Source organism: Oncorhynchus gorbuscha, linkage group LG06 (genome assembly GCF_021184085.1).
Source record: "Oncorhynchus gorbuscha isolate QuinsamMale2020 ecotype Even-year linkage group LG06, OgorEven_v1.0, whole genome shotgun sequence".
NCBI classification, from domain to species: Eukaryota; Metazoa; Chordata; class Actinopteri; order Salmoniformes; family Salmonidae; genus Oncorhynchus; species Oncorhynchus gorbuscha.
In genome coordinates, this window is record NC_060178.1 from 102,422,765 (window position 1) to 102,439,521 (window position 16,757).

The 16,757-nt window shown below is 42.8% G+C and overlaps 1 protein-coding gene across 2 annotated transcripts; it reads right to left on the reverse strand.

Moving 5' to 3' along the window:
* Window positions 1-481: 481 nt before the first annotated feature.
* LOC124038635 (polycomb group RING finger protein 5-B-like) lies at window positions 482-16,472 on the reverse strand. Of its 2 annotated transcripts, none has more exons than XM_046354717.1 (9): window positions 16,327-16,472; window positions 15,216-15,519; window positions 11,072-11,168; window positions 10,870-10,925; window positions 10,653-10,712; window positions 8,324-8,475; window positions 8,089-8,187; window positions 4,810-4,899; window positions 482-2,467 (listed from the first exon to the last, which is right to left on the reverse strand). In XM_046354717.1, the coding sequence occupies exons 2-9, from the start codon at window positions 15,340-15,342 to the stop codon at window positions 2,420-2,422; spliced, it is 729 nt and encodes a 242-aa protein (XP_046210673.1). In that variant the 5' UTR covers window positions 15,343-15,519; window positions 16,327-16,472; the 3' UTR covers window positions 482-2,419. The 2 variants fall into 2 exon arrangements, with proteins under 2 accessions (XP_046210673.1, XP_046210674.1); XM_046354718.1 differs by lacking the exon at window positions 16,327-16,472 and adding an exon at window positions 15,666-15,735.
* Window positions 16,473-16,757: the final 285 nt, after the last annotated feature.

Below are 16,757 nucleotides of genomic sequence, written 5' to 3' on the forward strand. Positions count from 1 at the left end.
AAGGAGGAAACAGAATACTAGATTAGATATAACAAGTTGCTAATTCAACAAGGACATAAAGATGAGTATTGGTGAAAGCATCAGTCCTTTATCCTGACTACAGGCCCAAAGGCCTGTTGGCACGGAAGGCAAACCAGAAAAACTCAATGGAAATTGAAGAAATTCATACACCATTTTCTGGTTTGCATCATTTCAGTTCATGTCAAACCAAGCAGTAATATCATTTCAATATATCATCTAAACCACTGTGAAATATTGTATTTTCAGCTGTTTGAAGCTGGTGTACAAAATCAAAAGTAAAAGGCAAAAATTAAATGTAGGAATGGGAAGCATAGAAATAGCACACCTAAAGCAGATCTACAGCTTCTTAGACTTGCTTTCAATGAGAAAGACATGTGAGTTATACATCTGTCAATGTGAACTTGGTCAGGTTGTCCAAAAAGGTACAGATTGTAGCTTTAAATCAAGACAGTAGGTAGAATACAAAACATTACATTTATTCATGAGTAATAATTATAAATCAAATACAGATATGAACTATTTTTCTTCACAGCTCTCAAGAATGATTCAGAGGCAGTACATTTCAAAAATATATTCTAAGCAGCATAAAACATTAACCATAAGAATATGTACATGTTTCCAAAATGCATCCTATTTTTCAGCAGATGGACAGCGTGTCTTCACCTCAATGTTCTTCACATATAAATCATATCAACATAGATGAAAAGGCTAAACATGAGATGTCTAGGTAAGGAAGCAGATACCTTATACTCTCTATACTGAATTACTCTGAAAGAGACCACTTCAGTACACCTCAACGTTAATAGAATAAGCTTTATGGCCAACCCGCTCGTACAGTGCACAAAGATGTTCTGTGATCAAATATATCCAAGATCCATAATACATATATCTTACTCTCATGTTGTAATGTCATCTATTTCATAAAACACATTTAGATCAAAGGTCTAGTAACAATATGAAATGTACACACCATTAGTTTCCCTTTAAAAACATGTAAGATAGTATATCTCTAGTCTAAACATACTATGATCAATCTGAAAAACTGAAATATAATACCTCCGCACTCAGAACGGTGCCAAAAAAGCTATTAGCACAAGTCTGAGATTGGCAGGAGCCAGGGTAATCACACCGCAGTATGGGTTGAGTGTGTGTGACAGAGAAAGAGAGGCTTAATGTTTCTCTCCCCATCCTGCAGGTTGCCCAGCCTCTGCCAGAGAGCGTTTGTAGATTTCAGCAGCTTGTCAGACTGGTTATTAACTGAGCATGGAACAGAATGAAGACGAATGGGCTTCGGTTTAGACTCTTTGAAACTTGTTGACAACATTATTAAGGTGCCCTGTCACAGGAAAATTTCCCTAATTGATTGATGGTGGGCAAATCTGTGGATATGTTATGTGCATTTATAAAAGACATAAAACATGTTTTAGTCAGGCATTGGGTGGAAGCCCTTGGAGTTGGGAGTAAATACAACTTTGATATATTCATACACCCATGTTTCAGCTAAGCTTGGCTTTAGTTACATGTCTTGAAGATCACTTTGGCCACAAGCACAGAATGTTCCAACAACGAAGGACACAGAATGTTCCAACAACGAAGGACACAGAATGTTCCAACAACGAAGGACACAGAATGTTCCAACAACAAAGGACACAGAATGTTCCAACAACAAAGGACACAGAATGTTCCAACAACAAAGGACACAGAATGTTCCAACAACAAAGGACACAGAATGTTCCAACAACAAAGGACACAGAATGTTCCAACAACAAAGGACACAGAATGTTCCAACAACAAAGGACACAGAATGTTCCAACAACAAAGGACACAGAATGTTCCAACAACAAAGGACACAGAATGTTCCAACAACAAAGGACACAGAATGTTCCAACAACAAAGGACACAGAATGTTCCAACAACAAAGGACACAGAATGTTCCAACAACAAAGGACACAGAATGTTCCAACAACAAAGGACACAGAATGTTCCAACAACAAAGGACACAGAATGTTCCAACAACAAAGGACACAGAATGTTCCAACAACAAAGGACACAGAATGTTCCAACAACAAAGGACACAGAATGTTCCAACAACAAAGGACACAGAATGTTCCAACAACAAAGGACACAGAATGTTCCAACAACAAAGGACACAGAATGTTCCAACAACAAAGGACACAGAATGTTCCAACAACAAAGGACACAGAATGTTCCAACAACAAAGGACACAGAATGTTCCAACAACAAAGGACGCAACTAAATGAAACAGAATGAGAAAGAAAAAACAAATGGTCAAATGTTGAGAAGTTCAGAAAGGTTTGGAAGGACAGAGTTCCTGGCCTTGGCTGCATGTACATCCAGTCCTTGCTTTGTTTGTCTATGAAGGCTTCCAGGGCTTCGTTCACCCAAAGTCTATTCGTGGCCTATACTCCAGGACCATGGGAAATCTCTGAGGAGAATGTAGAAAGAGATATTAGTGTTGTTTATTCTCAGTTACCTTCAAGTTTATTCAAAAGACAACTTGCAAAAGTAAATAGCCTAGTAGATGCTGGCACCTTCTGACAAGCAGAGCGTATTTAACTAATGAGCTTTGCCATTCCATATTAAACGGCCCATATTTCACAGGAAGGGATGCCACGAGACAGAATTGCCCCTTTCAAGTGACTTCAAGCCAAAGTTTTCATGGATGGTGTTTTAAGGACAACACACTTTTCTGTGAACCATCCCAGATCCCTAAGGCTGACAGTTGAAATAAGACAGGAGGCAGCATTGGACATTCAGATGCACAGCATTGAGTAATGTTTTTATGATTTCTCTCTGAACTAACTGCAGTCAGGCCATACTTTACTGCACTTGATGATTCCTAGGGGCTTGCTCAATATGCATATATAAAACACTGTCTGGATGTATTTCTAAGTGTTTATATGGTAGCCATTAACCATCAAGGCATTGAGAAGTAGTATAATTAGCTGAAATGGTACAGTGAACAGAAGGCTGTCATTTAGATGTTGTGAGGACATGGCCAGTTCCCCCCCGTGTCCTGTCTCTGAGGTTAAACACACCCGTACCTGCGTCAGCTGCCTGTGAAAGGCTGGATTCCAGAAACTTTGAAAACCAGTTTTTACTGAAGATTAACCATACATTCTTCAACTTCAAGTAATCAGTGGTGATGTCCTCATATTCCTACAGTGAGGTTGTGTGCAGTTCTATACATGTAATTGTGATGAGCTCATCATCTACATTTTTTTAATGTAAAGGGTTCTATAAATTTCTACAGGATGTTCATTCTAAAGCAAAGTGACTGATCGTAACTGCTTGCGATTACGGTTTATATTCCTTCATTAAGGCATAAATATATTTTGTCTGTATGAGATACATTTAAGTGTTGCCTATTTGAGAATCCACATTTATTTATCTGAGCACTTATTGCATCCGTAAGACTGCTACCTTTCAGAAAAACTCAAACTCAAACCAAATAAAAGGTCTGGCTGTTTTGCTTTTTGGATATACAGCTCTTACATACTTTTTCCGCCACTGCCCCATGTCCACCCGAGGGCAGGGAAGGTAAAGACAGTTGGTCGGAGGGCAAGGAAGGTAAAGACAGCTGGTCAGAGGGCAGGGAAGGTAAAGACTGCAGGTCGGAGGGCAAGGAAGGTAAAGACAGCTGGTCAGAGGGCAGGGAAGATAAAGACAGCTGGTCAGAGGGCAGGGAAGGTAAAGACAGCTGGTCAGAGGGCAAGGAAGGTAAAGACAGCTGGTCAGAGGGCAAGGAAGGTAAAGACAGCTGGTCGGAGGGCAAGGAAGGTAAAGACAGCTGGTCAGAGGGCAAGGAAGGTAAAGACAGCTGGTCGGAGGGCAGGGAAGGTAAAGACAGCTGGTCGGAGGGCAAGGAAGGTAAAGACAGCTGGTCGGAGGGCAGGGAAGGTAAAGACAGCTGGTCGGAGGGCAGGGAAGGTAAAGACAGCTGGTCGGAGGGCAGGGAAGGTAAAGACAGCTGGTCGGAGGGCAGGGAAGGTAAAGACAGCTGGTCGGAGGGCAGGGAAGGTAAAGACAGCTGGTCGGAGGGCAGGGTCGGAGGGCACGGAAGGTAAGGTGGTCGGAAAGACAGCTGGTCGGAGGGAGGCAGGGGAAGGTAAAAAGACAGCTGGTCGGAGGGCAGGGAAGGTAAAGACAGCTGGTCGGAGGGCAAGGAAGGTAAAGACAGCTGGTCGGAGGGCAGGGAAGGTAAAGACAGCTGGTCGGAGGGAACGGAAGGTAAAGACAGCTGGTCGGAGGGAACGGAAGGTAATGACAGCTGGTGGAAGGAACGGAAGGTAAAGACATCTGGTCGGAGGGCAGGGAAGGTAAAGACAGCTGGTCAGAGGGCAGGGAAGATAAAGACAGTTGGTCGGAGGGCAGGGAAGGTAAAGACAGCTGGTCGGAGGGCAGGGAAGGTAAAGACATTTGGTCGGAGGGCAGGGAAGGTAAAGACAGCTGGTCGGAGGGCAGGGAAGGTATGTAAAGACAGCTGGTCGGAGGGCAGGGAAGGTAAAGACAGCTGGTCGGAGGGCAGGGAAGGGGCAGCAAATGACAAAACACAATCCCATGATGTTTATACTGTAGATATATGATGTCATACTTTACATGGACATGGTGTATTGGGAATTTGGGTGGGTGTGGAAGATGTCAGGACATGCCAGAAAGAACATGATCAATAACCGGGCATTGAGAAGTACAGAGGTTACCTAAGAACTGGATGAGACAGGGGGAGTGTGGAGAAAAGAACAGGAAGGAATGATATAACAGACTCACGTGGTCACTGTGCAGCCTCCAGCGGGTCATGTAGATGAACTCCAGAGTGTGGTCCTTCCCCATGATCTCCCCATTACACAGCACATCCAGCTGGGGAGAGAGGACACACACAGGGGCGGACTGGGACAAGAATTCGGCTATGGCATTTTATTCTCACCAGCCCATATCACCGCACACGCCCCCACCCCACCAACAGGTCACCATTAATACATACGCCCCATCCCCACACATACACCCTGACCCTACGTAGACACATGCAGTAGTGCTGACACATAACATTGGCCGTACAGTACAGCGTTTCTCAACCATTTCTGTACCAGTGACTGGTGAGACATGGTCCTCTTTTTAAATCACAACTCACCACTATAACTGTTCCTCTGCCTGGAGATCCAACTCACCACTATAACTGTTCCTCTGCCTGGAGATCCAACTCACCACTATAACTGTTCCTCTGTCTGGAGATCCAACTCACCACTATAACTGTTCCTCTGCTTGGAGATACAACTCACCACTATAACTGTTCCTCTGCTTGGAGATCCAACTCACCACTATAACTGTTCCTCTGTCTGGAGATCCAACTCACCACTATAACTGTTCCTCTGTCTGGAGATCCAACTCACCACTATAACTGTTCCTCTGTCTGGAGATCCAACTCACCACTATAACTGTTCCTCTGTCTGGAGATCCAACTCACCACTATAACTGTTCCTCTGTCTGGAGATCAAACTCACCACTATAACTGTTCCTCTGCTTGGATATCCAACTCACCACTATAACTTTTCCTCTGTCTGGAGATCCAACCCACCACTATAACTTTTCCTCTGTCTGGAGATCCAACTCACCACTATAACTGTTCCTCTGTCTGGAGATCCAACTCACCACTATAACTGTTCCTCTGTCTGGAGATCCAACTCACCACTATAACAGAGCCTATGCTCTAACCATTTTGTTGTGCTGTCCATCTGTCTCCTCAGCATCTTCTCTGCGGTCACGGTGCTTATTCTTGTTCTGTGTGCATGTCTGCTTAAGCCATGTACAATGCCTTCGAAAAGTATTCAGACCCCTTTTTCCACATGTTGTACTGTTAGAGCCTCATCGAAAATCTAGCTGTTTTTTCCTTTATCAATCTACACACAATACCCCATAATGACAAAGCAAAAATGGGTTTTTAGAAATGTTTGCTAATTAATCAAATAAAATGGAAATAACACATTTACATAAGTATTCAGACCCTTTACTAAGTACTTTGTTGAAGCACCTTTGGCAGCGATTACAGCCTCAAGTCTTCTTGGGTATGACGCAAGAAGCTTGGCACACGTGTATTTGGAGAGTTTCTCCCATTCTTCTCTGCAGATCCTCTCAAGTTATGTCAGGTTGGATGGGGAGCGTTGCTGCACAGATATCTTCAGGTCTCTCCAGAGATGTTCGATCAGGTTCAAGTCCAGGGCCTGGCTGGGCCACTCAAGGACCGTTCAGATATTTGTCCCGAAGCCCCTTCTGCGTTGTCTTGCCTGTTTGCTTAGGGTTGTTGTCCTGTTGGAAGGTGAACCTTTGCCCCAGTCTGAGGTCCTGAGCGCTCTGGGGTAGGCTTTCATCAAGGATCCCTCTGTACTTTGTTCCGTTCATCTTTGCCTCGATCCTGGCTAGTCTCCCAGTACATGCCACTGAAAAACATCCCCACAGCATGATGCTGCCACCACCATGCTTCACTGTAGGGATGGTGCCATATTTCCTCCAGACGTGACACTTGGCATTCATGCAAAATAGTTCCATCTTGGTTCCATCAGACCAGAGAATCTTGTTGCTCATGGTCATTAGGTGCCTTTTAGCAAACTACAAGCGGGTTGTCATGTGCCTTACTGAGTGGCTTCTGTATGGCCACTGTACCATAAAGGCCTGATTGGCGGAATGCTACAGAGATGGTTGTCTTTCTGGAAGGTTCTCCCTTCTCCACAGAGGAACTCTGGAGCTCTGTCAGAGTGACCATCAGGTTCTTGGTCACCTCCTTGAGGTTCATTATGGCCAGGTGGCCAGCTCTAGTAAGAGTCTTGGTGGTTCCAAACATCTTCCATTTAAGATTGGAGGCCACTATGTTCCTGGGGACCAAAAATGCTGAATTGTTTGGGGGGTACCCTTCCCCAGATCTGTGCCTCGACTCAATCCTCTCCTCTCTCCGAGCTCTACATATAATTCCTTTGACCTAATATCTTGGATTTTGCTCTGACATGCACTATATCTATCTATTTATCCATTTTTAATGGTACTTTTTTACCCCCTTTTCTTCCCAATTTTGTGATATCCAATTGGTAGTTACAGTCTTGTCCCATTGCTACAACTGCCGTACGGACTCTGCAGAGGCGAAGGTCGAGATCCATGCGTCCTCCGAAACACGACCCTGCCAAGCCGCACTGCTTCTTGACACACTGCCCGCTCAACCCGGAAGCCAGCCGCACCAATGTGTTGGAGAACACACCGTACAGCTGACGACTGAAGTCAGTGCCCATGCGTCCGGCCTCAGCACAAGGAGTTGCTAGAGCGCGATGGAACAAGGACATCCTAGCCACCCAAACCCTCCCCTAACCTGGACGACGCTGGGCCAATTCTGTGCCGTCTCATGGGTCTCTCGGTCGGTCACAGCCCGGAAGGCTGGGAACTTACATAGACAGGTGTGTGCCTTTCCAAATCATGTGCAATCAATTTACCACGGGTGTACTCCAATCAAGTTGGAGAAACATTTCAAGGCTGATCAATGGAAACAGCACGAGCACAATTTCAAGTCTCATAGTAAAGGGGCTGAATACTTATGTAAATAAGGTATTTCTGTTTTAGCTTTGCCATGATAGGGTATTGTGTGTAGATTGCTGAGAAAAAAAAAACAATATTTAATCCATTTTAAAATAACGATGTAACGTAACAAAATGTGGAAAAGGGGAAGGGGTCTGAATACTTCACGAATGCATTGTACGTTATATATGTGTGTGTGTGTGTGTGTGTGTGTGTGTGTGTGTGTGTGTGTGTGTGTGTGTGTGTGTGTGTGTGTGTGTGTGTGTGTGTGTGTGTGTGTCAACTCTAACCAGCCCACCCAACTAAAAAAAAGGGTCCAGCCCATCTGGCATTTGCCAGATGACCCTGGACACACAAAACAAACAAAAGCGCACACATGCGCAAGAAAACACAAAAAGGCACGTTATTTATATTATTCCCTTTTCTAAACCCATCCTCAAAATAAAAGTGAAGTTACTGTACATTATAATATAAAAACAGTAGTAGCGGTCTTACCTCACAAGAGCTAGAAAGCTTTAACTTTAGACTGAGAAACTTCTTGATGGTTCCCACCGTGACTCGACTAGAGCAATGAATGAACTTCTTCAATAAACACTGGGGTGAATAACAGAAGGATGGCCATGTTACACTCAGATAGAACACAGAGTACAGAATACCAGAACTGGCCACCTGAGCATATTGAAAGAAACACTCCCATGGGAAGAGGAAAATGATTCACACACACACATACCTTCACTGTGTTGTCTGCAGCATAGCCATTGTTGTGGAGACAGTCGAGGCAGAGGGCTATCTGGGGGTCGCTCCTGTGGTAATCCTGGTCATCATCATCATCATCATCATCCTCATCACTGAGCCCAAGCTTCTTCGACCCAAGGCCGTCTCCTGTGGGATAGCAGAGCACAGGTGATTTTAGGAGATCACACTAGCAATCAGGGTAGAGAGAAGTAATGTACAATATATATATATATACACACATACACGCAGTACATTTGGAAAGTATTCAGACCCTTCACCTTTTACACATTATTATGTAACAGCCATAATATAAAGATGATTAAATAAATCATTCTCAGAAATCTACACACAAAATAATGAAAAAGCAAAAAACAGGATTTTAGAAACGGTTAGAAATGTATATATAAAAAATATATATTTAAAAAACAGAAATACCTTATTTACATACATAGGCCTTTATTTTTTAAGAATAAGGCTGTAACCTAACAAAATGTGGAAAAAAGTCAAGGAGTCTGAATACTTTCCGAAGTCACTGTATATACAGTATACACACACACTGAACAAAAATATACACCACATTACAGCCGTATTATTGAACAACCCAATCCTACATTAACTCTACATTAACTCTTACACACACAGTGCCTTGAAAAAGTATTCATCCTGCCTTGGCTATTTTCCTATTTTGTTAATTACAACCTGTAATTTAAATTGATTTTTATTTGGATTTCATGTAATGGACATGCACCAAATAGTCCAAACTGGTGAAGTGAAATGAAAATTATAACTTCAACAAAATAAAAAACTGAAAGGTTGTGCATGCATATGTAATCACCGCCTTTGCTAAGAAGCCCCTAAATAAGATCAGGTGCAACCAATTACCTTCATAAGTCACAAAAACGACCAAGCAGCTCTCCAAACAGGTCAGGGACAAAGTTGTGGAGACGTACAGATCAGGGTTGGGTTATAAAAAAAAAAAACTTTGAACATCCCATGGAGCACCATTAAATCCATTATTAAAAAATGGAAATAATATGGCACCACAACAAACCTGTCAAGAGAGGGCCGCCCACCAAAACTCACGGACCAGGCAAGGAGGGCATTAATCAGAGGCAACAAAGAGACCAAAGAGAACCCTGAAGGAGCTGCAAAGCTGAGATTGTAGTATCTTTCCAAAGGACCACTATAAGCTGTACACTCCACAGAGCTAGGCTTTACGGAAGAATGGCCAGAAAAAGCCATTGCTTAAAGAAAAAAAATAAGTAAACATTTTTGGTGTTTGCCAAAAAGGCATGTGGGAGACTCCCCGAAAACATGGAAGGTACTGTCATTTTACAGAATTTGTCAGTACATCCAACCAGCCTCACAACAGCAGACCACGTGTATTGCATCATGTGGGCGACCGGTTTGCTGATGTCAACATTGTGAACAGAGTGCCCCATGGTGGCAGTGGGGTTATGGTAGGCAGGCGTAAGCTACGGACAACGAACACAATTGTATTTTATCAATGGCAATTTGAATGCAGATACCGTGACGAGATCCTGAGGCCCATTGTCGTGCCATTCATCCGCCCCATCAACTCATGTTTCAGCATGATAATGCATAGCCCAATGTCGCATGAATCTGTACACAATTCCTGGAAGATGAAAATGTCCCAGTTCTTCCAGGGCCTGCATACACACCACCAGACCTGTCACCCATTGAGCATGTTTGGGATGCTCTGGATCAACGTGTAGGACATCGTGTTCCAATTCCTGCCAAAATCCAGCAACTTCACACAGTCATTGAAGAAGAGTGGGACAACATTTCACAGGACACAATTAACAGCCTGATCAACTCTATGCGAAGGAGATGTGTTGTGCTGCAGGAGGCAAATGGTGGTCACACCAGATACTGACTGTTTTTTTGATCCACGCCCCTACTTTTTTTTTTTTTTAAAGGTATGTGTCCAACCGATGCATATCTGTATTCTCAGTAATGTGAAATCCATAGATTACGGCCTAATTCATTTATTTCAATTGACACACTTCCTTATATGAACGCAGTGAAATCTGGCTCAGTAGCGGTGCCCCCTGTATATAGCCTTGTTATTTTCCTGTTACTTTTTATTCTTTAGTCAATTATTTCTTAACATTTCACATTAAGGTTGAATTAGAATACCTATTGTATTCGGCGTGTGCAAATCAAATTTGATGTTGCATTTATATTTTTGTTCACAGTATATATGATTTACTCTACTAATGTCAAATAACATAGTTATTACATTTTACAGTAAGACCCAGCACAATTTGTAAGAGTGACCTTAATTGAGACTAATCCCATACCTTGTGAACTTTCTTTTGATTTATTCTTCCTCCAGAAATCAATCTCCTGCTGTCCCTCTTCTGGTCAACACACACAATCATAAAGAAAAGAGGATATAGAAGGTCATTTCAGTCCCACTACATCTAATGACTCCCCCAAAGAGTGACTGAAATGATTGACTGACAGGGATATCATTAAGAAATATATCTTGGTTTTTCCTAGTTGACGAGGACTCACTTTCTCGTAATCCAGGCACAAGCTTGAAAATGATTTCCTCAAGAGTATTGTCCAACCTCAGAAGAAGGAGAGGATCAGTGAAGATGTGAGAGGAAGGGTAAAGATAAAGAGGAAGCAGTGGTTTGTGTTGACAGTGCACTCGCAGTATTCAAAGCAAAGTGAAGGCTAAATGTTTGGAGGACTATGTTTGTATGTGTCGTACCTTAGCATCTCTAGAGGGTTCGTTTCGTGGACTTGAATGCCACATTTGGGACAGTCATTACTGTCTTCAAAGTGCTGGATGATGCAGCTCTTACAAACTGGAAAACAAGAAAAATCCTATTACATAATGTAAGATGCTTAGAGTCTTTGGGAGAGGATGGACTGAGAGGACATAGAAGGAAGGAAGCAATAGAAAGTTAGAATATTTTAATTTGACCAGTTTCCTCACAGCAGGAAAATGCAGCATATGAATTATTAGGTGGATGATAATTAATGGAAATTTTAGTAGGGGTTGATACATTTTTGATACATGTTAGTGGAAATTAAGTTTTGATGCCTTGTTAAACCTTGAATACACATTTCCTGCTGCACAGCAGGGTTCAAATTAATACAGTACAGTGAAAAGAAAACTGATCAGAGAAATAATATTAAGAAATGCTATAGACGGAAGGAAACCTACCAAAAAACAATTAGGCAACAACAAATTCCAATACCTTTTAGACAACTTCCTGGACAAAACGTTCCACTGTAATAGCGAAAGTGTAAACAAGGCAGAATAATATCTAAACGGAATATTTGACCTCTCAGCTTCCCTATCCAATCAAAAGAATTGAAACAGAAAACCGAAGAAAATGAACAATGACAAATGGTTTGAAGAAGAATGCAAAAACCTAAAGAAAGAAAACTATCCAACCAAAAACATAAGAGACCCAGAATCACTAAAACAACACAGACATAACACTATGGAAAAAGAAGGAACAGCACGTCAGAAATTCTCAATGTAAGCACCCGGCCTCACCCTACTAGAATCTGAAGTCAAAGGTCTACTGTTTGCTGATGATCTGGTACTTCTGTCCCTAATCAAGGAGGGCTTACAGCAGCACCTATAGCTTCCGCACAGATTCTGCCAGACCTGGGACCTGGCAGTAAATCTCAGTCAGACAAAAATAATGGTGTACCAAAAAAGGTCCAGTCACCAGCACCACAAATACAAATTCAATCTCGACACTGTTGCCCTAGAGCAATTTTTTTTAAATAAAAATACCTTTGGCAGTGATATTTAGGCCAAGGTAACTTCCACGAAGCTGTGAACGAGCTGAGAGACGAGGAAAGAAGGGCCATCTATGCCATTAAAAGAAACAAATTCGACATACCAATTAGGATCTGGAATAAAATACTTGAATCAGTTATAGAACCCATTGCCCTTTATATAGTTGAGGTCTGGGGTCCACTCATCAACCAAGAATTCACAAAATGGGACAAACCCCATATTGAGACTCTGCATGCAGAAGTCTGCAAAAATATCCTCAGTGTACAACGTAAAACACCAAATAATGCATGCAGAGCAGAATTTGGCCGATATCCTATAATTATCAAAATCCAGAAAAGAGCTGTTAAATTCTACAACCACCTAAAAGGAAGTGATTCCCAAACCTTCCATAACAAAGCCATTACCTACAGTGCGATGAACCTGGGGAAGAGACCCCTAAGCAAGCTGGTCCTGGGGCACTGTTCACAAACATACCCGACAGAGCCCCAGGACAGCAACACAATTAGACCCAACCAAATCATGAGAAAACACTTACTTAACACATTGGAAAGAATTAACAAATTAACAGAGCAAACTATAATGCTTCTTGGCCCTAAACAGAGAGTACACAGTGGCAGAATGACTGACCCAAGATTAAGGAAAGCTTGGACTATGTACAGACTCAGTAAGCATAGCCTTGCTTTTGAGAAAGGTCACCATAGGCAGACCTGGCTCTCAAGGTGAGGCAGGCTATATGCACACTGCGCACAAAATGGAGGTGGACAATGAGCTGCACTTCCTAACCTCATGCCAAATGTACAACAATATTAGAGAGACATATTTCCTTCAGATTACACAGAGCCACAAAGAATTTGAAAACAAACCCAATTTTGATAAACTCACACATCTACTGGGTGAAATACTACAGTGTTCCATCACAGCAGCAAGATTTGTGACCTGTTGCCACAAGAAGAGGGCGACCAGTGAAGAACAAACACCATTGTAAATACAACCTATATTTATTTTCACGTTGTTACGCACACACAATATGACATGTCCTTATTCTTTCGGAACTTCTGATTGTAATGTTTACTGTAAATTTGTATTATTTATTATCTACATCACTTGCTTTCGCAATGTTAACATACACTGCTCAAAGAAATAAAGGGAACACTTAACAACACAATGTAACTCCAAGTCAATCACACTTCTGTGAAATCAAACTGTCCACTTAGGAAGCAACACCGACTGACAATAAATTTCACATGCTGTTGTGCAAATAGAATAGACAACAGGTGGAAATTATAGGCAATTAGCAAGACACCCCCAATAAAGGAGTGGTTCTGCAGGTGGTGACCACAGACCACTTCAGTTCCTATGCTTCCTGGCTGATGTTTCGGTCACTTTTGAATGCTGGCGGTGCTTTCACTCTAGTGGTAGCATGAGACGGAGTCTACAACCCACACAAGTGGTAGTGGTCCTTCTGTAGCTCAGTTGGTAGAGCATGGCGCTTGTAATGCCAGGGTAGTGGGTTCGATCCCCGGGGACCACCCATACGTAGAATGTATGCACACATGACTGTAAGTCGCTTTGGATAAAAGCGTCTGCTAAATGGCATATATTATTATTATATTATATATTACAAGTGGCTCAGGTAGTGCAGCTAATCCAGGATGGCACATCAATGCGAGCTGTGGCAAGAAGGTTTGCTGTGTCTGTCAGCATAGTGTCCGAAGCATGGAGGCGCTACCAGGAGACAGGCCAGTACATCAGGAGACGTGGAGGAGTCCAACAACCCAGCAGCAGGACCGCTACCTCCGCCTTTGTGCAAGGAGCACTGCCAGAGCCCTGCAAAATTACCCCCAGCATGAGTCTGCTCAAACAGTCAGAAACAGACTCCATAAGGGTGGGGGTTGTGCTTACAGCCCAACACCGTGCAGGACGTTTGGCATTTGCCAGAGAACACCAAGATTGGCAAATTCACCACTTGCGCCCTGTGCTCTTCACAGATGAAAGCAGGTTCACACTGAGCACATGTGACAGACATGACAGAGTCTGGAGACGCCATGGAGAACGTTCTGCTGCCTGCAACATCCTCCAGCATGACCGGTTTGACGGTGGGTCAGTCATGGTGTGGGGTGGCATTTCTTTGGGGAGCCGCACAGCCCTCCATGTGCTCGCCAGAGGTAGCCTGACTGCCATTAGGTACCGAGATGAGATCCTCAGACCCCTTGTGAGATCATATGCTGGTGCGGTTGGCCCTGGTTTCCTCTTAATGCAAGACACTGCTAGACCTCATGTGGCTGGAGTGTGTCAGCAGTTCCTGCAAGAGGAATGCATTGATGCTATGGACTGGCCCACCTGTTCGCCCAGACCTGAATCCAATTGAGCAAATCAAATCAAATGTATTTTTATAGCCCTTTGTACATCAGCTGATATCTCAAAGTGCTGTACAGAAACCCAGCCTAAAACCCCAAACAGCAAGCAATGCAGGTGTAGAAGCACGGGACATCATGTCATGATGATGTCATGAGCACATCATGTCTCGCTCCATCCACCAATGCCACGTTGCACCATACTGTCCAGGAGTTGGCGGATGCTTTAGTCCAGGTCTGGGAGGAGATCCCTCAGGAGACCATCCGCCACCTCATCAGGTGTCAAGCATTTCGCTACACTCGCATTAACATCTGCTAACCATGTGTATGTGACAAATACAATTTGATTTGATTTGAGCATGCCCAGGCATTGTAGGGAGGTCATACAGGCACGTGGAGGCCACACACTACTGAGCCTCATTTTGACTTGTTTTAAGGACATTGCATCAAAGTTGGATCAGCCTGTAGTGTGGTTTTCCACTTTAATTTAGAGTTTGACTCCAATTCCAGACCTCCATGGGTTGATAAATTTGATTTCCATTGATCATTTGTGTGATTTTGTTGTCAGCATATTCAACTATGTAAAGAAAAAAAGTATTTAATAATAATATTTCATTCATTCAGATCTAGGATGTGTTATTTTAGTGTTCCCTTTATTTTTTTGAGCAGTGTATGTTTCCAATGCCAATAAAGCCCATGAATTGAAAGACAGATGGAGAAGTACAGGGTGTGTGTCTTACATGTGTGCAGGCACTCAGTGACCGTGGTGGGTTTGATCAGGTAACCTCTGCACAGGTAGCAGGTAATGAAGTGGTTAAAGTCTTTCACCAAGCTGGTTTGGACCAAGGGTGTCCTCCGAGTGGCCATGGTGAGCCCCTGCAGAGCTGGGGAGATCAGGGATGAGGTAGGGTCAACAATCACAGAGGTCCCTGCAGCCCCTGACACTGCTGGGGTGTCCCCTGTATATGCGTCATCTTCATCATCTTCAGCCAGTCCTCATCAGCTGGGAAACACAATCTGAAGATATTTTCACTCTCAGATTACCTGTCAGACAGAATACAAGGGAAAAGAGAGAAAGTAGATGATTATGCCATATGCTACATGCAGGTGATGCACAGGTTCATTCACCTCTTGGCTTGGCATGTTCATTCAAATACAATGTGCAAAATAAAATAAATACAAGTATTTACCACGTTTCTGAATGCATGACTTGCCTACATGTCTGACAAAATGAATGCCTGACAAAATTATATTTACTGTCACGCTGCCACTAAAACATGCCTCGTCTATCCCCATAATATACCACGCATTGACAAGCAGATATCACCGTTTAGAAATGTCCTATTGACAAAACACACTTGTAAATGAACTATAAATAGTATTCGTACAAATAGCGCAATCATACAAATGCCTCCCTCTGTTTACTAAAATAATAATTGATACACAGTTAAGAAATACAAAAGCTTTGTGAAAATCGGTAGGCTGCACTAGGCTCATCGTAGAGGACCTCACGCTTTGCGTGACCTGTATCACCGTGTGCATCACCAAAACAACATTAAAGCACCAAACATATAGCTTGTAACCACGACATTCGCGACGACCACATACTCGAAACAAAGTTGCGACTCACAAGGAGATAGCAGAATGAAGTCAAGTCAAATTAAACCTGTTCTATAAACGTAAAAAAGAAAAAGCACTAGCAACCTAAATACAGTTATGTCACACACGACACATTCGCAATCATCCCACCCCCAAAGTTTGACTTTAACAGGGATGATGTGAAAGCCGATTTTTTTTGTAGGCTATTTCTGTCTGAAACGTTTGAAAAATATAGGCTACATTTAATCTTACCTCGTAACCTCTCTACTTTTTCCATTAGGTTATTATAGCTGGTAGAATGGGAATAATAGAGTGACCATGACACTGCGTTCTCCTGGTGATATCAGCGACGTAGGCTAGTATGAAACTAGTGGCAAGAATACGGAATTTAAGTTTCGTTCAAGACAACTTGGAACTTGAAAAAGAACGACCTCGTGACGTTATTAATCTTCAACTCGGGGAGGTAGGAGCTCAAGGAGGATGGGCGACTTTCCGAATTGTATTTACGAGATCGATTACCAATCTGAAATAGTTTTTTCCAGAGTTCCCACTTTGCATGAATGCACGGATGTCGGAGGTCGTAGATATTAATAGTTCCGAGTTCCAAGTTGTCATGAACGCACCATTACCCCAGCCACCAGTTTATGCAGATAGGAAAAGTGGTGAGGGAGATCACGAGTATG